Source organism: Setaria viridis, chromosome 9 (assembly GCF_005286985.2).
Source record: "Setaria viridis chromosome 9, Setaria_viridis_v4.0, whole genome shotgun sequence".
NCBI lineage: Eukaryota > Viridiplantae > Streptophyta > Magnoliopsida > Poales > Poaceae > Setaria > Setaria viridis.
The window spans coordinates 44,790,386-44,814,222 of NC_048271.2; the positions used below are offsets into that span (position 1 = coordinate 44,790,386).

At 44.1% G+C, this 23,837-nt stretch overlaps 4 protein-coding genes across 5 annotated transcripts; 1 reads left to right on the forward strand and 3 right to left on the reverse strand.

The window, feature by feature from the left end:
• Positions 1-808: 808 nt before the first annotated feature.
• On the reverse strand, positions 809-2,099 carry LOC117835723 (E3 ubiquitin ligase PQT3-like). The gene is made up of 2 exons (XM_072290540.1): positions 1,150-2,099; positions 809-1,112 (listed from the first exon to the last, which is right to left on the reverse strand). The coding sequence occupies exons 1-2, from the start codon at positions 2,097-2,099 to the stop codon at positions 809-811; spliced, it is 1,254 nt and encodes a 417-aa protein (XP_072146641.1).
• Positions 2,100-4,347: 2,248 nt separating this feature from the next.
• On the forward strand, positions 4,348-9,644 carry LOC117838313 (uncharacterized). Its single transcript, XM_034718289.2, has 6 exons — positions 4,348-4,775; positions 5,978-6,911; positions 7,270-7,365; positions 7,690-7,826; positions 8,288-8,460; positions 9,248-9,644. Exons 1-5 carry the CDS (start codon positions 4,570-4,572, stop codon positions 8,412-8,414), a joined length of 1,500 nt encoding a protein of 499 aa, XP_034574180.1. The 5' UTR covers positions 4,348-4,569; the 3' UTR covers positions 8,415-8,460; positions 9,248-9,644.
• An 82-nt stretch (positions 9,645-9,726) lies between these two features.
• On the reverse strand, positions 9,727-14,913 carry LOC117838312 (putative pentatricopeptide repeat-containing protein At1g68930). 2 transcript variants are annotated; one of them, XM_034718287.2, is made up of 3 exons: positions 12,086-14,913; positions 11,427-11,489; positions 9,727-11,292 (listed from the first exon to the last, which is right to left on the reverse strand). In XM_034718287.2, exon 1 carries the CDS (start codon positions 14,534-14,536, stop codon positions 12,287-12,289), a length of 2,250 nt encoding a protein of 749 aa, XP_034574178.1. In that variant the 5' UTR covers positions 14,537-14,913; the 3' UTR covers positions 9,727-11,292; positions 11,427-11,489; positions 12,086-12,286. The 2 variants fall into 2 exon arrangements, with proteins under 2 accessions (XP_034574178.1, XP_034574177.1); XM_034718286.2 differs by having other exon boundaries at positions 11,427-11,671.
• Positions 14,914-15,213: 300 nt separating this feature from the next.
• LOC117838311 (phospholipid-transporting ATPase 1) lies at positions 15,214-23,522 on the reverse strand. The gene is made up of 9 exons (XM_034718283.2): positions 23,163-23,522; positions 20,795-22,710; positions 19,687-20,011; positions 18,697-19,552; positions 18,232-18,355; positions 17,544-17,763; positions 16,477-16,935; positions 16,117-16,401; positions 15,214-15,529 (listed from the first exon to the last, which is right to left on the reverse strand). Exons 2-8 carry the CDS (start codon positions 22,542-22,544, stop codon positions 16,200-16,202), a joined length of 3,936 nt encoding a protein of 1,311 aa, XP_034574174.1. The 5' UTR covers positions 22,545-22,710; positions 23,163-23,522; the 3' UTR covers positions 15,214-15,529; positions 16,117-16,199.
• Between the last annotated feature and the right edge of the window lie 315 nt (positions 23,523-23,837).

The following is a 23,837-nucleotide window of genomic DNA, read 5'->3' on the forward strand; positions in this document are numbered from 1 at the left end:
TTTGTTTTATCTTAGTATGTCTATAAAAGTTACTCCCTCCCTTCCTTCGAAATTGCAGGTTGTTTTAGTTTTTTTCATAGATATTATTATACATCTAAATATAGTGTATACAACATAGCCATGCTGCGCCTTGTTGTTTGAATTTTGATATAGACTCATACACCCACCGATCTTAGGGGGTGTTTGGATCCCCAGGCTAAACTTTAGCCCCTGTCACATCGAATGTTTGGACACTAATTAGGAGTATTAAACATAGGCTAATTACAAAACTAATTTCACAACCCCTAGACTAAATCGCGAGATGAATCCATTAAGCCTAATTAGTCCATGATTTGACAATATGGTGCTACAGTAAACATTCGCTAATGATGGATTAATTTGGCTCAATAGATTCGTCTCGCGATTTAGCCTAAGAGTTTCGCAATTAGTTTTGTAATTAGCTCATATTTAGTCCTCATAATTAGCATCCGAATATCCGATGTGATACGGACTAAACTTTAGCTCGAGGATCCAAACACCCCTTTAATTTGCCGCGAGGGCTGCCACCGCTAATATATTTTATCGCAATTGCAGAGACACGAAAGGAAAGTAATGCTGTCCATTAGTAAATTCAATGATAACAGAGATCGAAGTGCACAATTCCAGATATCTTACCACACAGTGCTAAACATGCAATCGTCTGCTTTTAACCATGAACTAAGTACATCATTACATGCGTCATCACAAGAGCTACGAGTTCAAAGAAGATCGACGAGCAGTATCAGGCATCAGCTATGATTCAGAAACTCCAGCTTCAAGTTCTTGTATGTTAGAAAGCAACCTCCGATCTGCCTCCACATCTTCTCTTGAAACTAGCCTCCTGTCTCTGAAACTCCCCATCGGCCAACCCTTTCCTTCCATGGCATCCATCTTGGTAGTCGACCGGCACGGGGACGTTCGTGTAGCCGCCGGCGTAAGGTATGCCGTAGTACATGTAAGGATCACATGCCCACGGCGCCGCAGCGAAGGAAGGATCGTAGCAAGCCGGGCCGAACGGATTCCCGTAGCCGTACTGCTCCGGATAGCCGGCGTGCGCACCGGTTTCCGCCGTAGTCTGCTTCGTTCTTGGCGCGCTCTGCCGGAGGTGTCGCGCTCTTGGACGTCGATGACGCGCTCCCTTCGCTGTGCTCCGATCCTGCGTTCGCCGTGATGCGGCTGTGGCTCTCCTGCGAGGCGGCGGCACTCTGCGACGTGGGCTCTGCGTTGCTGCCGGCCGAGCTCTTCCGATTGCTTGTGCCGGCTGATCCGCTGCCGCCGGCACTCGTGGCAAGAAGTTTGGCGATCGTGGCACGCAGCGTAAGATTGGGGATGAGGTCGTCGGCGCGAGACTGCGCGCCGCACGCGCACCTGGACTTGGCGGCGATCTGGCCCCTGATGCACGCGTTGCAGAAGCTGCCGAAGCAGCACCTGGAGGCCACTACAGCATCGGCCATCACCTTGCTGCAGATCTTGCAGTGGAGCTCCCGCGGGACCTTGTCGTCGGGGCTCGTGGACACCGGCGTCGGAGTAGGCAGATTGGTGTTGGACGATGCCCTTCCCAGGTCGTATCTTGGATCGACATTGATGGGGCAGTGCTGGATGAAGTGCCCCGGGACGCGGCACCTGTGGCACACGTACCCAGCCGGCGGCGCCGCCCTCCCCTCGAGACCGCCACGGTGATCGTAGCGACGCCCTCCCTGAGACTGGTGGTGGCCTTCCCACTTGAGCTGCGCGGCGTCGATCACGGCGCTGATGGCCCTGTCCTCGTCGTCCTCGGCACTGGAACTCGACGTCACGGCGGATGGAGCGACGGCGATGGCATCGGCGGGGGGGCCGGCGACCCGGCGCACCAGCACCGTCGAGCTGCGGGGGACAAGCGCGCCGCCGTCCGTGTGCTCCTCGCCGGTCCGCGCGTCGTACAGCATGACGCTCTCCCTCGGCCCACGGCCGCGCGTCCGGCCGTCGCCGTGGCGGGCGGTCCTCAGGATGAGGTTCTTGAGGTCGGCGATGGAGACAGAGGGCGCCGCCATGGGCACGGAGAACGTCTGGACGCCGCTCTTGTACCGGTAATACACGGCCATGGTTTCGGTCGGCGGCACGACGCGGAGACTGGTCGCGGCGGCGGAGAGCTGCTCGCTACGAGGTGGTCGGCGACGTGAGCGAGTGATGACGCTGGGGTTGAGAACTACTCCGCGACGGGGATTTGCAACACCGACTAGGATTCAATTCTGGTGCACGGAGCACGGCGCACCGAGTCGGATTTGCATCACCGACTCGGATTCATGTCTAGCCGGTTGCTCTGCCTTGGCGACGATGGAACGCATGGGTGGCGATCCGTTCCTGAGCAGCGTGCGATCCATAGACCTCTGGCGATTAGGGTTCGTTGCAAGGGTTCCTCATCCGCTTGCCTGTTGTGCGACTCCTCCTTGATGCGCTCCGCTCGATTTCGCGAGTTGTTTTTTTTTCCAATCAATGGTGTGCCTCTAGAACAATCTATTTATCAACAACTTGTCCTAAATCCTAACAACTAACATGCTTTTCGGATAAATGACGATTCACCTTTGTAATTATTATACGGTGCTTACTTTCACTGAGAGTGCAGCTATCTGTTGACAAAGCATCAGGTTCTTATATGGTAACCACAGAGATATCAGTCATGTATATTTCCATCTGTTTTTGGAGCAGCAATGCACCATTGATTTAATCACTCCTTGTAAATACCACAACCTGCTACCACATTAGTACGATTTCTAGTAGTTCATTTCAAATAAATGCAGAATGAATTGTAGATCCCAAGCTGGACAAAAAAAATCTAAATCCACACTTAAAGTTGCCAGATTTGTCACTTGTAGAATCCAAATATGATAGATTCATTCAGTTTTTATTGGATTTGGACAAGCACATTTGCAATGGTTTAATCATTCTGCGGATAGGACATTGCTTTTGTTATCTCATCGTTATAGGAATTCATATTGTCTTATATGTATTCCTTCGAACAATTTGGGAGCAAGGAGACAAATGGATTAAGAGCAAGGAGACAAATGGATTAAGGATCCTTTTGGTGGAGCTTCCAAACCTGCTATTGCTTCTTAAAAAGCTAAAAGCGACGTGGTAAGTTTGGGGGTAGCGGAAGTGCCCTGCGAGGGATGACGCCGGGGTTGAGAACTATATATCGCTCCGCAACGGGGATTTGCAACACCAACTAGAATTCAATTCTGGTGCACGCGCACCGAGTCGGATTTGCATCACCGACTCGGATTCATGCCTAGCCAGTTGCTTCGCCTTGGCGATGACGGAACACATGGGTGGTGGTCCGGGGCAGGCGATCGTTTTCCTGAGCAGTGTGCGATCCATAGGCTTCAAGTCAATGCCCTGTGCCTCTTGACAATCTATTTATCAATACCTTATCCTAACATGATTAAGTTCGTCGACAACTAAGGATTTGGTAAAACTTTCTAATGTACGCTGCTCAGTTTTACTTAAAGTGTAACTACCTATTTTTATACAGTAACCATATAGATCAGTCATGTATATTTTCATCTGTTTCTAGAGCAGCATTGAATTAACCACTCCTTGTAAATACCACAAATCTGCTACCACCCATTAGTACCATTTCTAGTAGTTCATTTCAAATAAATGCAGACTGAATTGTAGATCACAAGCTGGACAAAAAAAATCCACACTTAATGTTGCCAAATTTGTGAGTTGTAGAATCCATTAATCCAAACACGATATTCCTTCAGTTTTTATTGGATTAGTACTGGAACATTTGCAATGTTTTAATTATTCGGCGGATGGAACATTGCTTCTGTTATCTCATCTATGAAATCTTAAGAGTGTGCGTAGGAATTCATAATGTGTCATATGTATTCAGTCGAACAATTTAGGGCTAAGGAGACGAATGGATTAAGAGGTCACCACACCTTTGTATGTTTGGTCAATAGAACCTACAATTATTTGGCTCGTCATCACCAAATGAGTTCAGCAGACTAATATTCTAATTTTTTTTTAGGAAAAAGGTTCCAAGTTTAAGGTTCAGAAAGATGAACCAAAGCAAAATTACAGAGTCTGAACATGACCTAAGCTGATGCAATTATTTGGATGAATTCTGAAAAAAAACAATTTCTTGTCCTCCACTTGTCTATACTTTAGTCATCAGCGTACTGGATGATGTTGACTGTTCCTAAATCGAGGTCATCTCCACACTTATGGCCCCATTGTCTTCACACGCCACACTCTGAGCAAAAATCTTCCACTCCTCTCACCATCCTGTTCCTATCATCACGTCTCACGGATCAGTGAACTCGCCACTCTTTAAGTCTCGACCGGCAACACAAACGATGCTGGTGCCCTGGTACACCAACCTTAACCATCCTCCACCTCCTGCCCCCTCCTCTTCCGCTGCCAGCAAGGCGAGCCCTCGATCTCGAACCTTCCATCCATCGCCCACCCGTCTCTCGACTCGCGGCGCGAGAAGCAGCCAGCAGCAAGGCCAAGCCGCCCCCAACCAGCAGACGCCAGACGGCGGCGCCCGCCCGCGCCCCCACGACGATGCGGCCGCCGCGGCGAGACGCGCTCCCGCTCGCGCTCGGGCTCTCCCTCGTCGCCCTCCTCGCGGCGCGGGGCGCCGACGCGTCCGTCCACGAGTACGCCGGCGGCGGCTTCGCGCCACGGGCCAACTCCTTCTTCTTCCACGGAGGGAGCGAGGGGCTCTACGCCTCCGACCCGTCCTCCAACTCCTCCGCATCCTTCATCAGGTACGCGCCCGCGCCCCCGCCCTTTCCCAGCAAATCCGGCCATTCCTCACTCCCTCGGCTCGAGGGTTTTGCGGATCGCGTACGCATCGCGGGGGTACCTGGGGCCAGGATCAGATGCGAATGCCGAATACAGCGCTTTGCGTTGATCTCGAATGGATTGTTCCGGGTAATGGCGCGTGCGGCGAGTAGTGTCAAAGGGTCAAGTTGGGACAGCGGACTTGCATTCCTTGTGGTTGCGCCTTGAGTGTTTTGGTATTACGTGTTGTTTCAGGCGGAAATTCTTTCAGTTTTGTGCTCGAATAGACTGATCTGTTGACTTAATTTGATACGGCTGCTACTAGTTAATTATTGTTTGATGTGAATAGTTGTGACCTATGTGTCGCAGTCATTTTGACTGCTTTACCTAGTTCAGCTCTAGTTTTGTTTGCCTGGCGTGTGGGGAAGCTGGGAATATGGAGGTCCTAAAAGTTGATGGATTTGTTGTTTTAATGGTTTGTGATCCACTGTGTACCAGGCAGCTCGACTACTACTTACCTTGTTAGCTTTTAATTTGTTTGGTTGTGTCTTGAGTGTTTACCCCAATTCCTAGGATTCTTGCTGTTGATGTTGGTATTATGTGTGAGGGATCAATCCTGAATTTCCTGATTTTTTTTAGAATTTGATCTGCTGACTTAGTTGGACACAGCTGTAGCTGTTGAAAGTTAGTTCTTGTTATATGTGAATTGTTGTGATCTAGTGTGTGCTGCAGTCTGTTTGACTAGCTCAACTAGTTCAGTTGATTTTTGGCTGCCGTGTTATGACTTATGGCGCTGGAATTAGGGAGCATAACTGCATCTTTGCACCAAGCCTCCAGTAAGGGGATACAAATAATTGTTATTTCGATGGTATGCATCTTTTGTGTATCAAATTGCAGTATGCTTTGCATGCTCTGATGCCACGAACATGTGGCAGACAGTAAAGTTAGCTTAGGTTATGTATCATGGCACTTGCTTCGTGACACTACTCTGTTATTATGCTGCAGAGCAGTGGAGTAATGGATATTAGGACCAATTATTTGGAGCATGCATGTCGTTAGGCATTGTTTCACAAATTTTTTGTGTTAAACTGCATGGGCTAATATTAAAGCAATGGAGATGAGAATGACGTGGTTAGATGTCCTTCGAATCTATGCCTTGTTGTCATCTAACGGACTGCTCTTTCAGGTTTGACACTGTCATTTTCCGCCGGACCCTGGAGTCAGCATCTAGGCATGAGGAGATGCAGCAAAAGACAGGATTGGTGGAGGCTATAATTGTTGAGATACAGGACAGGGACAAAATTGGAGGTTCATACCTTCATTCTGATGCAATATGCTGCACCCCTGAGCTTGATAAGGAGAAATCTTGTAGAGTAGGTGAAGTGATCATACGTCCAAATCCTGATAATCCTGAATGGCCTAAAAGAATCCAGACATTCTTTGAGGGTAAAAATGAAGAAACCACTATGTTACCTCAGTTGGTGTCAATAAACAAAACAGGGATGTATTACCTCTATTTTATGTTCTGTGACCCTCAACTTAAGGGATTGAAGATTACAGGCAGGACTGTTTGGAGAAATCCACAGGGTTATCTCCCTGGTAAAATGGCTCCAATGATGACATTTTATGGTTTCATGTCACTTGCATATCTTGCACTTGGACTTCTATGGTTCATTCAGTTCGTGCGGTGCTGGAAGGACATTTTGCAGCTGCACTACCATATAACAGCTGTCATTGCGCTTGGCATGTGTGAAATGGCTTTCTGGTATTTTGAGTATGCTAACTTTAATTCAACTGGAACCAGACCTATGGGCATTACCTTGTGGGCAGTTACATTTACTGCTGTGAAGAAGACTGTATCTCGGCTTCTTCTATTGGTAGTTTCAATGGGCTACGGCATTGTTCTACCCACTTTGGGAGGAATAACATCAAGAGTTGCTGCTCTTGGTTTCATCTATTTTGTTGCTTCAGAAGCTCTTGAACTTGTTGAAAATCTGGGAAATATCAATGACTTCTCTGGAAAGACAAGGTTATTCCTAGTGTTGCCTGTTGCAATACTTGATGCTACCTTTATCATCTGGATATTTTCATCCCTCTCTAGAACGTTAGAGAAGCTACAGGTAGCTACTTTATGACCTCAGAAATCCCCGAATATGTTTCCTTTTATGTTCAGCTAGATCATATGCACCATGCAATGTGCTACTACAAAGTATTGTCATGTATGATTGATTTTTAGCACTCCCAATCCTTCTGAAAAATATCTACAAGTCTCCATACTGCACTTGCTTACATTTTTGCAAATCCTTAGCTAGTTACACAGAATATTAATCTTCCAGTTTTAAATTATGATCACGTTTTTCATGTGTTTTACATGTTCACTGTTATAAAGTGACCGTGCTTTTATATCTTACTGAAATGAGCTTTTATCCTGTCACATTCCCAGCGTTTCATCTGTTTTTAATTTTTATTACATTGCAGCTGCGGAGAAGCATGGCGAAACTTGAATTGTATCGAAAGTTTACAAATTCTCTGGCTGTGTCAGTGCTTATCTCGATCGCTTGGATTGGCTATGAGGTATCTTTTATCAGCTCTAAAGTTTTCATCTATGTGGTCCATGTAAAAAAAATACGTGGTCCATGTAATGTAGATATCATGTAGCTACTCGAAAATATTTGCCTCATGCAAATGATTTCAGAATGTAAGAGCAAGAGCCAAGTTTTAGGTCTTTCCCCTCTTCTATACGTTTATCATAAAATAGATTGAAGAAAGATGTCCGTAGACATTTTATTTTAGCCATTGTGACCACAGATTGCTTGACAATGTTTAAGAGACAAAAAACAGTGGTGGCCTTTTTGCAACTCATATTGATTATGGTCTGCTTGTTTTGTCTTGAATCAGCTATATTTCAACGCAACTGATCCATTGAGTGAACTTTGGCAACGGGCTTGGATCATCCCTGCCTTTTGGAATGTCCTTTCTTATGCCCTCCTTGCTATCATATGCATTCTTTGGTCTCCATCTCGTAATCCAGCAGGGTAATTTTTTGACTATGAATTTCACCTTCTCATTTCAGTTAGATTGTTTGTTTGAGTTGGTTTTCCTTCTTCTTGTAAACATTACGGATTTGTCAATATTAGCACTATATCTCATCGTATAAGTTGCCATCCATTTATATCATGTCAAGAAGGTTCATTTGCTAAGTGGAGGTGGTTGTTTTTAGCAGCAGCACAAACACATATGCTGAAAGAGAGAATTTCAATCACATTCTTTATATTCAATAAGTAACTCTGCTGTAAAGCAACCCATTTGATCCTTCAAGATTTTCACTGTTTAAATATGTATTAATCAATTTAATCTTGGCAAATATCTAGCTCATATTGATAATTAATCTAAGCATGACTAATTCCTGATACAGTGTGGTTATTAGCTTTGTACTTCCATTGTGAACTATGTACGGGATTCCAACATTGGTTTTTGCTGTTCCTGTCATGGACAGATTTGCATATTCGGAGGATGCAGGCGAGGGGGTTGATGAGGAAGGGCTCTCTCTCGTAGGCAGTGCAATGAAAGGAACTGGAGATATGGTAAACATGCATATCTTTCCGGAGGATAAACGTGCATGATAAGTTTTGGCCCCAAATGCAGCTGTACTCCTGGCGGAATGCTATGGTATGTGCTCATTTTGTCAGGAAATGTACTTGTCAGTGCGTGGTATTGATGATATCTACTGTCTTGCCAGTTTGTTTCGCCCTCCATTTCTTTTTATAAGGCAGGCACGGTGTTCAAGACTCAAACATTATAATTTTCAACTAAAAATTAGTTTCACATAGTACAAGTGTTGTAATACAAAATTGATATCATTGGATTTGCTTTTGAAAGTACTTTCTTATGGCTATAAATTTGTTGGTACAATCATTATAGTGAGAAATCAGAAGCCAAAGTCTAGTTTTAGAAACTGTGCCTAGTCAAACACCATGCCTTGAATTTTAAAACAGAATAAGTAGCATGTTGGTGCACGGTGAATTTGTGATTAGTAGACTCTAGGTAACAGGGTTGGATATACATGGTCTAAACTATACTTTGACTTTTGTTATCCTTATCCCCACACTTCTTGTTGAGTGACCTCAAAAGCTTGTCCCTGGATCTTACTGACTTTGCACCCGTCTTGGACCTTGCCTCTTTCTTTTAGTTTATCCTGTTTGTATAATACATATTTGTTTACCACACATTTCACAATTTTACAGCAAATGCATAGCAAAAGCCATTTCCCTATTATACACTTAAATTATACTAATGATTAGGCTTGTAAGTTTCTTTTTAGCTAGGGATATCCATCTGTTTACTGCAGATCCCTATACGCCTATTTGCATAACAGATCCAATTACAGTTTTGTTTCTGTCTGGACCTTTGTTTAATTGGACTCACTTTAATATTTTTTGATATTCCTCAATTGCAGTGAAGTACCGTTTCCTCTGGATTCACGACTAGCTGACATGTTCAAAAGCTTGCTTAAGATTCCAGATGTACAGGTGGTAACTTGTTTTGAACGATTTGACCAAGAGATTTTTACTTGCCCAGTTGTGACTATTCAATACAAAAGGTTGGCGTAATAAACTATATCAGTTTGAGAGCATACGAGGGTTGTCTTTGTAATCCTTAATGGTGGTGTAGACTCGTAGCTGTAGACATGTAGCGTTGCCAGAGCTGAAATGCATCGCGAGTTAGTGTGGATCTAGTTATATATTGGCGATTACAGATGTACTTATCATGTTTATTAGCAACGCAGTATTCTTGGGTTCACGGCTAGAAATGTTGAATCGTTTGAAATGTTGAACCCTAAATTTGCATGTCTAGCGTTTTTGTTCTTGCGATGGTCTGGTCTTTGTTTTTATCGATTTGCCGTGGCATATGACAGTGAATTTACAATCTAATCCTAACCTTTAACTAACCTTCTTAGGTTTGAGTAAAAATTCCTCATTCCTCATGAGTAAACGCTGAAAACAACGAGAAGCGAATCCTATTGGGACCGTTAACTTCAAAATCGAAAGCAATTCCACGGTCCCGCGATGCCACGATCCGATTCCTTGATATTCCTAGGCAGTACGCAAACCTGTTTGGTCGTATAATTTTGTAGACTTTTCTCACATAATCTTTATGGAAACAGTACACTTTCTGCAACCATCATTGTAAGATGCCTTAAACAGAGTATAGCACTCCCGTACTCTCTCCATACAAGCTCCACCCAAACACCTCTACTCGATGCTTGCGTAGTAGCGCCATTTCATCCGAAAAATTACATCTAGGCAAGTAGAACTAGTACATGAATCATATGTCCAACATGTTCGATGTGTTTTGGAGCGACTGCATTAGGGAACTGAGCCTTGTATTGCTGCAACACTTAATTCGAACTGGACAAGCCACTACCTAAACGCCCTGACAGCTGGAAGAAAATGAAGGTGGTTAACATAGTCAGATGATACAAAAGATTTGCAGAATGCGAAAAGAATCTGTATCTATTTACGTCTTTGTTTCCTAAACACAAACTACCACAAACTCTACCTTACCTAAATACAGAGTGTATGTATCGTTTCTCCCATATCTGTACATTTGTGATCAGGGGAGCATATTGTTCTGAAATTTAAGATCAAACCTCTGATTCAAGATCTTTCTCTAGAACATACACAAGGAAGCTCCCATCAATTATCAGTGCTAGCTTGGTGCCATCAAAATTTGTCACTTTCTCGCTGTACTCTGACTTGTTACCAGCAACTCCAGTTAATTCGAAGTTTTGTATAGCACTTTCAGACATGTGGCCATTTGACGATCTCAATTTAGAAATATCACCATTACACAAACCTTCTGCGCCATGTGAATCCCTTCGAAAATCAGCAGACTTTATTCCATAATTCGATTTAGCCTCAGCTAGAAGACGCCTGCACTCAAACTCCGAGGAACCATTTGTGATAATCGAATGCATGCTTTGAGTCAACAACCCACATGACAAACCAATAGATATAGCAGTTTCTTGCTTATCTCCTGTGAGAACCCACACCTTGATTCCAGCCGGTCGAAGGGATTCAATGGCCTCAGGAACACCATCCTGCAACATATCTTCAATTCCGGTTGCACCAAGAAGAGTCAGATTGCACTCTACTAGACCTGCTGCCTGACGGAGCTTTGCTGATCTCTCCTGCATGGAGGTATTAGCTTCTTCATACCTTTCCTGCCATTCAATGAATTCGGCATCCGTCAGGCTTTTAACCAATCACTAAGGTTCGTAAACCCTCCGATGAATAACCTGACAAATGATTTTCTGTAGCTTCTCAAATTTTAGCATGCAACGAATCGTAAAGGCCATCACCAATCTCTGCTATCAAAATGCTCAACATTGATGTATCAGCACCTTTCACAAGAAACTTTATGTTGTTGTCCGGAAACCTTACAACAACAGAAATTCTTTTTCTGACACTATCAAATTCATGGAGACCAAGAACATCCAACCTGATTATAACAATAAGATTGGTTAGTAAATACACCCCGAAAAAAGTGAGAAGGTACAAAATGCATTCCTTGGAACTGATATTGGTGGTAGCTACAATTTTGTCACAGAGAATTTAAAAGGTTGCAGTATTTACCATAACCTCTCCCCCAGAACATCTATAACAATGTGACCGGTTGTTCTTTCCACAAGAGTATACCTGTAAGCAGAAACTGCAGTTACTAAAGCCTACTCATCAGGTCTCCCTGGTAACTAATTGCACATATCTCATCTACTTTGTTTGTCAAATCGTGAGAAGCGCAATCAATGGTTGATTCAGAAGCACCATCAGTGCTGAATCAACCTTGATTTTGGGCTTCCTGCCGCTTTGTCTCAATGACTCTGCAAAATGAGACAAGCTTATGTATGGATCGAGGAATGATCTATAATGAGGCCGAGAAAATAAATGAATAAAGACCACAATGAAATCATTAGATTTGCTGGCACAGAGACAAGAAATCTGAATAGTTCTGAATTTTGCATAGTATGGACCAGCTTTCAAAGACCATTTTTATAAAATCCAAGACCTCAGGCAGGAGCCAAGTTACCGCGGTACTGATTGTTCATTTAACCCAGACACTTCTTATTTTTTCAATTCAGACATGCTCACTATGGGCTATTCTAGTCGGGACTTGGAACCATGGTTTAGAGAATAATATAGCTGCTCTGCTATCCTAGTACGGTAGTACCTAGCAGACTAGCACCCAAATGAGAAGACCACATATACAGAAGTGCACAATGGTAACATTAACACACCTCTTTCAACCCTGGATAGCCAAGGAACATGGTCGGTACTAATTTCAGCTTTCGTGTGTACCATCAAACAAATCCCACAAAGTCAACTGACTTATTTTGTAAGAAGAATATAAAGCCAGCTGGTGGCCACAGTATTCAGGCCATGTAATTCCCAGTCAAACTTCACACTTGGATGAATGGTCAGAATCAGAAAGGGTGTCATCACCAGAAGTCCCCACAAGAGCATACACCATTGCTGAACTTGTGGAATCTGACAGCGTCCCTCACAAGAATATCACGGCCAGTTATCTTAGATATGAACTTGGTAGCATTGTGACAATCTACACAAACCCGCAGATTCTTGACTATACGAATCGGCAGTTCTTGTGGAACAAATATTAATCCAAAGGCAATTGCAAGCTTCTCGCTGTGATGGCTGAGCATGTGAACCTTATCAGAATCTGCCACATCATGCAACACTGAACTGACATCAGGTTTGTATCCTTCTTCAACCATCTTAGAGTTGAGCCACTCAAGCTTTTCATAAATCTCCTTGGAGAAGGGGTGAGACTGATCATCAGCTGAAAAGATGTGAACTTTATTCTTATATTTGATCCAGCTACAGCCTGGCTCCTTCTTCACTTGCCTGTCCCTCATTCCACGCCTTAGCTGTGCGACCTCATTCCATTGACCTTTAGCAGCATGCATGCTGCACAGCAACACATAGCTAGCCGGGTTCTGGGGATCGATTTCTAAGAGATTCTCGGCAGCCCATTTGCCGATTTCCATTTCACCACGCAACCTGCAAGCGCTCAGCAACGTGCCCCATCCAATTGCGTCAGGGTACACCGGCATTTGCTTTATGAACTCCTCAGCTTCTTTTAACCTCCCTGATCTGCTGTACAAGTCAATCATACAGGTGTAGTGATCATCTGCGGGCGCAATACCATGGTCCTTCTGCATGGAATAAAAGTAGCTGCGGCCTTTCTCTACAAATCCAGCACGGCTACAGGCAGAAAGGACACCAATGAATGTTACTCCATCAGGCTTCACACCCTTAGACAACATCTCCTCAAACAAATCAATGGTTTCTTTTGCCTTCCCAAATTGAGCATACCCAGAGACAAGGGCTGTCCAGGAGACCTGATCGTGAAATGGCATCTCATCAAACAATCTGTGCGCATCCTCAATGCTACCACACTTGCCATACAAGGTAACTAGTGCATTGGACACTGTGATATAAGGCATCAATCCTGACACAAGAGCTAGGCAGTGGAACTGAGCACCTTCCTCCAGGCTTGCTAGGTTAGCGCAAGAACTTATTACACTTCCAAGGGTGTAGTCATCAGGATCGATGCCATCTCTCTGCATGTCAGAGAACACCCTCACAGCCTCCTCACTGCATCCATTCTGTCCATATCCAACAATCATTGCAGTCCATGAGATGATGTTTCTGAATGCCATCCTCCTGAAAACAGTTTCTGCCATCCTGATGCTCCTGCATTTTGAGTACATGTCAACAAGCGCACTCCCGACAAAGACATTATCATCGTAACAAGTCCTGATTGCGTAGGTATGGATCTGTTTGCCGTGTTCCAAGGCTGAAAGGGCACCACAGGCCGTAAGGATGCTTCCAAAGGTGTACTGATCAATGGTGATACCCTGTACCCTCATCCTCCTGAAAACGTCCAGAGCCTCAGACTCCAACCCATTCTGCGTCAACCCTGTAACCATCGTGGTCCAAGTAATGGAATCCCTGTTCGTCATCACCTCAAACAGCCGCCTCGCCTCTTGAACCATCTTGCAGCGGAGCAGCCCAGTGATCATGGTGTTATACATCACCACGTTCTTGCCCTCCAGTTCATCGAAGACCCTCTTGGCGTCCCCGATGAGACCCATCTTAGCATACATATCCACCAGCGGGCTCCCGACAAAAGCGTACGCCCCAAACCCAAGCCGCAGTATCTGGCAATGAAACTGCCTACCGAGTGCGCGGTCGCCCAAGGCCGACGCCGCCATGACCATGGCCGACATGGTGATCCTGCTAGGCCTGATGCTGGCGTTGTCCTCCCGGAGCAACGCGCGGTACGCCCCGGCCGCCCGCGCAGGCGAGCCGGCGCCGGAGAAGCCAGCGACGAGCGCGTTGTAGGAGACGACGTCGCGTTCCGGCATTGACGCGAAGAGGGCCTCCATGTCGTCGAGGAGCCTGGCGTGGGCGAGCGTGGAGAGGAGCGCGTTGTAGGTGAAGAGGTTCGGGTGCGGCACCGCGTCGAACAGGCGGCGCGCGCGGGCGGGGCGGCCAGCCTTGCCGTAGGCGGTGAGCAGGTGGTTGAGGAGGTGGACCGGCGGCGGGTGCGGCAGCGTCCTGAGGATGAGGCAGTGGACTGCGCAGGCCACGCGCGCGCCGCTCCGGCCGCCGGCGGCGGCGGCGGAGAGGAGGGCGGCGTAGTGGTTGCAGAGCGGGTGGCTCATGGCGCGCAGGAGGGAGGTTAAAATGTTAAATTATGACCACGTCTCTCATATGTTTAACATGTTCACTGTTATAAAGTGACCCTGCTCATCAACTATATTTCAACGCAGCTCATCCGTTGAGAGCTTATGGGGGTTGCCTTTGTAATCCTTAATGGCGGTGTAGACTCGTAGCTGGTAGAGATGTAGCGTTGCCGAAGCTGAAATATATCACGAGTTGGCGATTGCAGATGTACTAGGAGTACTTATCATGTTTATTAGCAACACAGTAAGTAGCTGACTTTTGAGTAATAATTGAGCAGTCCTTGCTGCCTCATTCCTCTGGAGTGAACACTGAAAAAAATGAGACAACTGGGACCCTGAACTTCTAAAAAAGATGGCACTTCCACGGCCCGCCAGATTCCTTGGAAACACCTCCTGCAATCACCTTTTATAAGATCTCTTGCACTTTCAGCAAGATTAGGGCGCACTAGTACTCTCCGGAAAATGTTTGCGTTGAGTAGGCGCCATTTCATCCAAAAAAAATATACATCAAGCCAAGTAAAAACTGATACTTTATGAAACATACGCAACATGTTCGATGTGTTTTAGAGCGCCTACATTAGGGAACTGAGCCTTGTATATTGCTGTAAAACGTAAAACCCCAACTGGACAAGCCACTACCTAAACGCTCTGACAGCTGGAAGAAAATGGAGGTGGTTAACATATAGTCAGATGATACAAAAGATTTGCGGAATGTGAAAAGAATCTGTATCTATTTACGTCTTTATTTCCTAAGCACAAACTACCACAACCTCTACCTTAAAATACAGAGTGTATGTATCGTTTCTCCCATATCTGTACATTTGTCATTTGATTGATTACTAGCCCCCGAAGGCCCAAGCCGTTGTTGTCACTACCATTACAGTCAGTTCCCTTTGTCAGCTGTTCCGTCGCATCTTTAAGTCTCTTCCGCGACCCAAATTTGTACACCTTACCAATTCCTCTGCGTATAATCTAAGACCATGGTTTTCAAAACAAATAAATTAGTCATAAGTACAGATAGGCACTAGTAAATATGCTGAAAACAGTAGCAGCTAGATAAAGTGAAAAATGTCCACGTCTGACCTACAGATCACTCTGCAGATCAATCAATTTGATTCTACAGAAAAACAGCTAACTCTTGATGCAGGCACAAAATACAGATTGCAACTATAAATTCCTCTGCTGTGATAATGTCTAACTTGGCTGTAGTAATTTGATTTGTTCAAGTTTACGAGAAAATACTCCCTCCGATTACAAATATTAGTAGTTTAATTAGGTTTTCTAGAGTCAAATGTTGTTAGCCTTGAGCCCTTGACCATGGATAGCTAAAAATTCAAATAATTTTGCAAGATATGATGCTAGATTCATCATGAAAAGTAATTTCAGAATATATCATTTTTCCTATCTGCGATAAATACAATTTTAGAAAATTGATAGTCAAACTTTCACCTTTACATTTGTGATGGGGGAGCATATTGTTCCGAAATTTAACAAAGTGCACAATGAACACGGATCTCATGATGTATACATCATATAAAAGGGTAACAACTAGAACTTACCAAAACTTCGACAAAAATCAGCTCAACAAATGAATCAACACAGCCTCAAAGATGATTGACAAAATAACCATGTGAAACTGTTGTTAGCTGATGTCACTTTCAGGCCTTGAACCTAATGGCTGAGGCAGCTTTTTTAGAAGCTCAGCTTCTCTTGCTATTTGAATATCTGATGGCCAAAAGGTCTGATATATTACTTTGCAAAGGAACCGAGGAAGTAACCCAAGGACTATTATAAGACAAACACTAAGCCAGTAAGTCCTTGAAGCAGCCATGTTGTATATTGTCCTGCCAGGAATAAGAAAATAGAATCTCATGATGCTTGCCTTAGGTGATAAAGTAAACCAGTCAGTCAGAACTTACCCGTAGTTGGGGAAAATTGGTATTGAGTCTATTAACACCATGCACAAAAACGTAGCAGCTATAGAACCCCACACAGCAAGATGGGTAATAAGCACCCAACGTCGAATGTCCATGGCCAGATGAATATTGACAATTATAACCACGGCAATTGTCCACAAACTTCCCATACTCCATATGTCCATTGTACTGATATTGTATGTGAAGAAAGGAACATAGAAAAGGACAAGGCTCTGCCACAAGGTATCTACCATTGTGATCCAGAAGAGTGTCAGGTTGTAGCCCTCATTTCGAAGCCCTGCTTCATATAGTCTAGGGTAATATAGAAGGGTATTATGACTCAAGTCCTTGTCCAGAATGCCAACTACTACAGTTGGAACTGAGGTGTATATAAGGGAATAGAAAACACTACTCCAATCTGTTAATGCCAGAGTTGCAGAATAAGCTGTATATAAGATATACCTACAGAGATAATGAAACATGTCAAACTTTCAGAAAATAAAGAGTATTGCAATAATAATTTTTGGCACTTAGCGAACTCTAATGGATCTCAAATGAACAATTACTGTAAGTTGGGCCCTAAACTGCCTGATTGTCATTAAACAAACAAAATAAATATCAAACTTACAGTAAATCAAGATGTATATGATATCACAAATGAATATAACCATGTGCAAATGATTTCTCTACAAAGAATCACACATGGCACATGGACATGCATGCACAGATCAATTCACACCATCTGACAACCACCATTTCAGTCTTCTATACTGTTTTGCAATGTTTGTCCAGTTCACATATCTAAGTGGGTATTTGATTATTATTTAGAACTATGTCGAATTTGTACTCATTGGATAGACCAGTAGTTCATCTGTCGAACAAAACCAATAACGACCTGATTTCATAAAAACTTGCTTAGCTTATGAGCCTCCAAGGTATGTGGACCAGAAAAACATTGTAAAACAGAGGTGGTACTATGCAATGCTAAAATTCTGAAATCTAAATGCTCAAGCACCAATGAAAAAAGGCTCTACAGGGAACACACAAGCATAGTGAGGGGGAGGTCATACCAGAAAAGCATTAACACAAAAACAGCATTCCGATAGAAGTTGTAGAGGATCATGTAAGCGATGCGCTGATAATTCCAGTGCCCATGTACAAGAAGTAATCTCTTCAGAAAGCGGAACTGTCCCATAGCAAAGTCTGAAGCCATCACTGCCTGACGGCCTTCTTGACCGCATATACCAACACCAACATCTGCCATCTGTATCATTGAAACATCATTTGCCCCTGCCAAAAGATGAAACAGGATCACAATAGGAAGGTGTGTTGCTTGGAAGGTTAAAGAGTAGAAAAAATTATAGTCACAAGAATAAGATGACAAAAGGCAAATATAAGTGTAAGTATCTGTTTCATTGTGGTCCATCAAAAATTTTCATCTCTGCTGTTGAAAGATTATGTTCAACATATAGTGAATTAATAGTACAAACTATTACCAATATACACTTGAACAGGACCCTTTTGAAATGCAGCTATCAGATATGGTCAAGATAAATAAAACAATTTTTAGCTCTATTTACGGATAATGCAGTTCAATTATAACGGGAAAACTAAAAAGGACACCATTCACTAGAATTTCAACTCTTGTTTAAGAAAGTTTCCATCAGCCATTACTAGCAATCACACATAAAATTTTAAGCAATTGATTGTTAACAGATGGACTGAGGTACTAACTAGAAAAGGTATTCAGTATCTCACCATCACCAATCGCTAGGGTCATGTCACTCGTTCTGCTTTTAATCAAATCAACAATGCCAGCCTTTTGCAGAGGAGCAACACGGCAGCAAATGACGACTTTACATGAAGTTGCCAAGTCAAATAACTGTCAAATAGAAAGTAGCAAAAGGTTAATTCAAGAATGAAGGCACAAGAAATTCACTTCAACTCGATAATAAAGCTATTGCATGTGCATTGAGGGATGATCTGTGGAAACGATAGTGCATTTAACTGACCACCAAATTAAAAATATGTGACAATTATAAAAGGAAAAATTCCTCGCATGCCACTGGGTAAAACCTAAATCCCTCATATGCCACTGTCACTGGCTGCGGGGTCCCCAGATGTCATAGACACATCGGTGAGACGGTGACATATGATGGATTATGATTTTTCAAACAGGCATATAAGATTATAAAAAGTCAACTAGTGCAGATGAGATCAAACCTCAGATTCAAGATCTTTCTCTAGAATATAAACAAGGGAGCTCCCATCAATTATCAGTGCTAGCTCAGTGCCATCAAAATTTGTCACTTTCTCGCTGTACTCTGACTTGTCACCAGCAATGACTCCAGTTAATTCAAAGTTTGGAGTAGCACTTTCAGACATGTGGCCGTTTGAGGACCTCAATTTAGAAATATCACCATTGTACAAATCTTCTGCACCTTGTGAATCCCTTCGAAAATCAGCCGACTTTATTCCAAATCTGGCTTTAGCATCAGCTAGAAGATGCTTGCACTCAAACTCTGAGGAACCATTTATGATAATTGAATGCATGCTTGGAGTCAACAGCCGACATGACAAACCAATTGATATAGCAGTTTCTTGTTTATCGCCTGTAAGAACCCACACCTTGATTCCAGCCTGCCGGAGGGACTCAATGGCCTCAGGAACACCATCCTGCAACTTATCTTCAATTCCGGTTGCACCAAGAAGAGTCAGATTGCACTCTACTAGACCTGCTGTCTGACGGAGCTTTGCTGATCTCTCATGCATGGAGGTACTAGCTTCTTCATAGCTTTCCTGCCATTCAATGAATTCTGCATCCGTTAGGTTTTTTGAACCAATCACTAAGGTTCGTAGACCCTCTGATGAATATCCTGACAAATGATTTTTTGTAGCTTCTATAATTTTGGCATGCAATGAATCATAAAGCCCATCACCAATCTCTACTTTCAAAATGCTCAACATTGATGTATCAGCACCTTTCACAAGAACTTTTACATTGTTGTCCGGAAACCTTACAACAACAGACATCCTTTTTCTCACACTGTCAAATTCATGGAGACCAAGAACATCCAACCTGGTTATAACAATAAGATTGGTTAGTAAATACACCCCTGAAAAAAGTTAGAACATATAAAATGCATTCCTTGGGACTGATATTGGTGGTAGCTACAATTTGTCACAGAGAACTTAGAAGGTTGCAGTATTTACCTTAACCTCTCCCCCAAAACATCTATAACAATGTGACCGGTTGTTCTTTCCACAAGAGTATACCCGTAAGCAGAAGCTGCAGTTACTAAAGCCTGCTCATCAGGTGACTCTCCCTGATAATCAATTGCACCTATCTCATCCACTTCGTTCGTCAAGTCGTGAGAAGTCTCTGTGCTGACAGGGATTACTGTGTTGCATGCAGCCAGAGTAAGGAAAAAGTCATGAGCAGCAAGCCTTTCTTCCCCAATCAATGGTTGATTCAGAAGCGCCATCAGTGCCGAATCAACATTGATTTTGGGCTTCCTGCCACTTTGTCTCAATGACTCTGTAAAATGAGACAAGCTTATTATGGATTGATGAATGATCTAAAGTTAATGAGGTTGAGAAAATAAATCATTTGATTTGCTGGCACGGAGACAGGAAATCTGAATAATTCTGAATTTGGCATAGTATGGACTATAGACCAGGTTTCAAAGACCATTTTTTAAAAAATCCAAGACCTAGAAGGAGCCAAGTTACCACCTTACCAGTTGTTCATTTAATCCCAGACACTTCTTATTTTTCAATTCAGGCACACTCACAATGGACTATTGGAACATGGTTTAGACAATAATATAGCAGGTCTGCTATCCGAGTATGGTAGTACCTAGCAGACTAGCACCAAAATGGGCAGACTGCAGATACAGGCTTCCATTGTTCTCATCAACAAGCTGTGGTAAAATGTGGTGTTTTCTTTCTTCTCATTGGAGCATCGACTTTTAAAATGAAAAAAATTATAATTTGCTGTGCAACTTGGTCAGGCAAGGATCGCAACAGAAATGAACAAGTTATATGGTGTACAAGTTGGATTATTTATGCAAACAAGCTGCAAAATACAGCTCCTCCAATAAAAGCAGGATAGTAGGTGGAAATTTTATGGCTGATCAAGAAATTTGAAAGTTTGGGTTTAACCTAGTATAGTGATGGATGGAATATGGGGCCCAACTATGGTTGCTTCTCGGTTTTCTCCTAGAGAACAAGCTATCTAAAAGGTTACTCAAAGTTCTTAACACAAAAAGAAGAGGCTGATTCAAAAAAGAAAAGAAAAAACAGAGGTCGGTAGCCTTGCCTGTAGTGCTTATTTCATGTGAAAAGTCACTAGTGACTTGCAAAGAACTGCCATAGTTCTTCCCGTAGATGCTAGCTTGCTGAAATTCCATCTTGTTTTGTGTCAAGGTGCCTGTTTTGTCAGAAAATATGTATCGTATTTGGCCCAGGTCCTCGTTGATATTCAAGGATCGACACTGAAATCTTGAGCCTGAATTACTGTCATACATGCGTGTATCTCCAATCATGAAGTATGATTGCCCCACCCTGACTAACTCCATTGTGATGTACAGAGATATCGGTATCATTATCTGAAAGATTATCACGGAACTGAGGAAGGAGAAAAATATCTCTAAAGCAATGCCATAAAACTTGAAATCTTTTCGATTCTCCCGGCCAAAAGTAAAGTACTTTCTTCTATAGTATGGCAGGGCGTCCAGGTTTTTAGAATTTTTAAACAGCCAAACCCCCATCCCAGTAGCCACAACTGAGCATATGATCAAGAGGAAAGCTGATAACCAAAGTGTTTCCCTGTTCATGTAACTCTCTAGGTTGCTGCTCTTTGAAGGAGATATCGTGCTGTTCAACATAGCTTTTGTCTCCTGACCAGCATAGACGACGACCCCAATAATCCATTCTGTGTTTTTAAGCTGACATCCACGTAATACAATGTTTGATTGTCCAAGTGGAACCCTCTGGCTGTTCAACTCCATGGTAGCTGTAAACTCGTAGATATTTCTGTTGGGCTGCTCACATTTGATCAAGCCTGAATATGAGGCATCGCATATCATGGAAGTAGTTTCCTGGCGAGCATACCTTGTTTTTAGGTTGGACTCTCCATCTAAATTCATAGTTTGGATATAAGCGATACCATTTGGATCACTTGTACCCAGCAAAACCATGTCACATGGCATGGTTTCATTGGCATGAATTTTGACAACCTCCCCTGCACAAATGTTTTTCCACTTTTTCAACCGAAAATCACCATGTTGAAGGACAAGTGCCTCTCGGTTATTTTCATTTCTGTCGGACCTGTGACGCCGCCAATCCTCATATCCATCTTTTATAGCAGTCACAAACAACACAAAAAGCAGCGGGAAAAGAGAAGCAGTTCTTCCAAATACAGCTAAAGGAGGGAGCTGGTTAAGAGCAGCTATGACTAGGAAGTATACGTATGCCAGCCGATGAAACTGTATGAAGAGGTTCTTAGGCAGGAAAGTAATCAAAGTATACTTGCTTGTCCTGATCTCATTCCCAGTAAATTCATACCGATCGTTTGTCCTGTTAGGATCATTAATGTAAATTAACCTTGGCTCATGCTCAGATGAAAATGGATCTTCAAACTGTGAACTCTTGTTCCTGACTCTCTGGGAGCGATTTGGCTTCTCATGGGAAGTAGATACCATTCCGATATCTAGTGATGATGGAGAACGCTGCATCTCCATTGCACCACCCCAAGAAACCTTCCGCTGCCTCTCCTTCTGAGAGCATTCCACCGAGAGACGATGGAAGAAGTGTGAATCAGCAGACTGGAAGTGCTCTGCCACCCTGCTCACATCAGACACCTCCTGATGATGTCCTGGTTCAACCTCCCTTTCATCTGCAAGGCTTACAGAAGCCGTGTCACAATCCTCGTACAGTGATGAAGAGAATGAATCAGTAGTGCAGAGGCAGCCTAATGAGGCTACCGAAGGCCGAGCAGGAGCCTGCTGCTTTAAAGGTGAATCTGCACTTCCGGACGACGACGGGAGCAAGGGCTGACCAGTAGTCATATATAACTGCCGGCTCCCAACCCCAACATCATCACAATAAGAACTCCAGCTACAAGGAGGGGCTCAGTTGAACGATGCAGGATTCCAGCATACTGTGTGCTGAACCCGTCTCATCTTTGCACAATTTAACACCATGCGCAGCTCCACAATTACAGATTACTCCAACCTATTGAAACAAAACATACAGCAAAAGCTTTAGTATCATCAGTCCATGTACTACTCTAAGGACAATGGCTCACTCTGGAGCACACCTCGACAGCTATTACTCGAAGCTGGATCAAAAACTCCTCGAGCTTCTAGTGAATGCAGGTTAGTTAAAGTAAAAACAGCTGAATCAGCAACTACTGAACTTCGTAAATGTACAAAAAGGGAAACAATATTGCACACGCAAAGGGAAAACTCAAAACCTAATCAATCAATCGAGTACCGATTCAAGCACCTAAAATTCAAATTCTCTAATACCGGAGTTATGTCCAGAAGCTAGATCAAACAATTCGCACCGCTTTAACGAGATAAAATCAGCCGATAAACCCCCGAAGAAAAACTTCACGCGGAACATTTCCCAGATCACGCCAAAGGGAGACAACATGGGGACCAGGACAGGATCAGGACACGCACCGGCAGCAGGGGCGCCTCTGGATCGAGCCAAACCAATGCCGAGCCGAGCGTGCGGCGGCGCCCTCCCTGTCGGCGCGGCGGATCCGGCTGGGCGCCTCTGGCGGATCTGACCGCGCCGCGGCGGCGGTGGCGGGGGCGGCGGGCTGCGGCGCCGCGCTCCGGGGGTCGGATCGCGCGGATCCGGCGGGGCCGCGCGATGCGCCTGGGGTTTCGCCCGCGCGACGGCGGACGGCGACGTGGCGAGGGGAGAGGAGGAGAGCGGCGGGCGGCTAAGGTGTGTGGTGTGAGACGAGATGAACTACAATTTTTTTTCCTCGCCTTTTTTTTTTTTTGTCTTCGTTTTTCCGCGTTCGTGAGATCGGGGAGGCGAGGCGAGGGGGAAGGGAGGAGGCGCTGGAGCTGGGGTGCTGGACGGGTGGAGGAGCGCGAATTATTCACCCGATTCGCGTGTGATTTGTGCGTCGCTTCGCTGCGTTGTATCGTTTGCGGGGGTTATTTCCAGTTTTGCCCATGGCGTTGGGGTTATTTTGGGGGGACGAGCTTGTCGTGAGCTGATTCTGGCAAGTACAGTTCAGGTGTGGCAGTTCAAAATCTCCAACTTCTTGCTGCTGCCCAACAACTTTCGACCTCTCCAGCTCAGAAGGCATATTTTTGGCAAAGATTTCTTAATTTTTT

Bases quoted from the DNA above. Each gene is read 5' to 3' on its own strand.
- LOC117838312 (XM_034718287.2), bottom strand. From the start codon at position 14,536: ATGAGCCACCCGCTCTGCAACCACTACGCCGCCCTCCTCTCCGCCGCC.
- LOC117838311 (XM_034718283.2), bottom strand. From the start codon at position 22,544: ATGACTACTGGTCAGCCCTTGCTCCCGTCGTCGTCCGGAAGTGCAGAT. The intron at 18,356-18,696 runs GTTTGATCTCAT...TCTATTTGACAG, and splicing joins AGAAAGATCTTGAATCTGAG to TTATTTGACTTGGCAACTTC. The intron at 17,764-18,231 runs GTGAGATACTGA...ATCTTTTGGCAG, and splicing joins GACCCTAGCGATTGGTGATG to GGGCAAATGATGTTTCAATG.
- LOC117838313 (XM_034718289.2), top strand. From the start codon at position 4,570: ATGCGGCCGCCGCGGCGAGACGCGCTCCCGCTCGCGCTCGGGCTCTCC. The intron at 7,366-7,689 runs GTATCTTTTATC...GTCTTGAATCAG, and splicing joins TCGCTTGGATTGGCTATGAG to CTATATTTCAACGCAACTGA. The intron at 7,827-8,287 runs GTAATTTTTTGA...TGTCATGGACAG, and splicing joins CCATCTCGTAATCCAGCAGG to ATTTGCATATTCGGAGGATG.
- LOC117835723 (XM_072290540.1), bottom strand. From the start codon at position 2,099: ATGGCCGTGTATTACCGGTACAAGAGCGGCGTCCAGACGTTCTCCGTG. The intron at 1,113-1,149 runs GTCATCGACGTC...CCTCCGGCAGAG, and splicing joins GAGCACAGCGAAGGGAGCGC to CGCGCCAAGAACGAAGCAGA.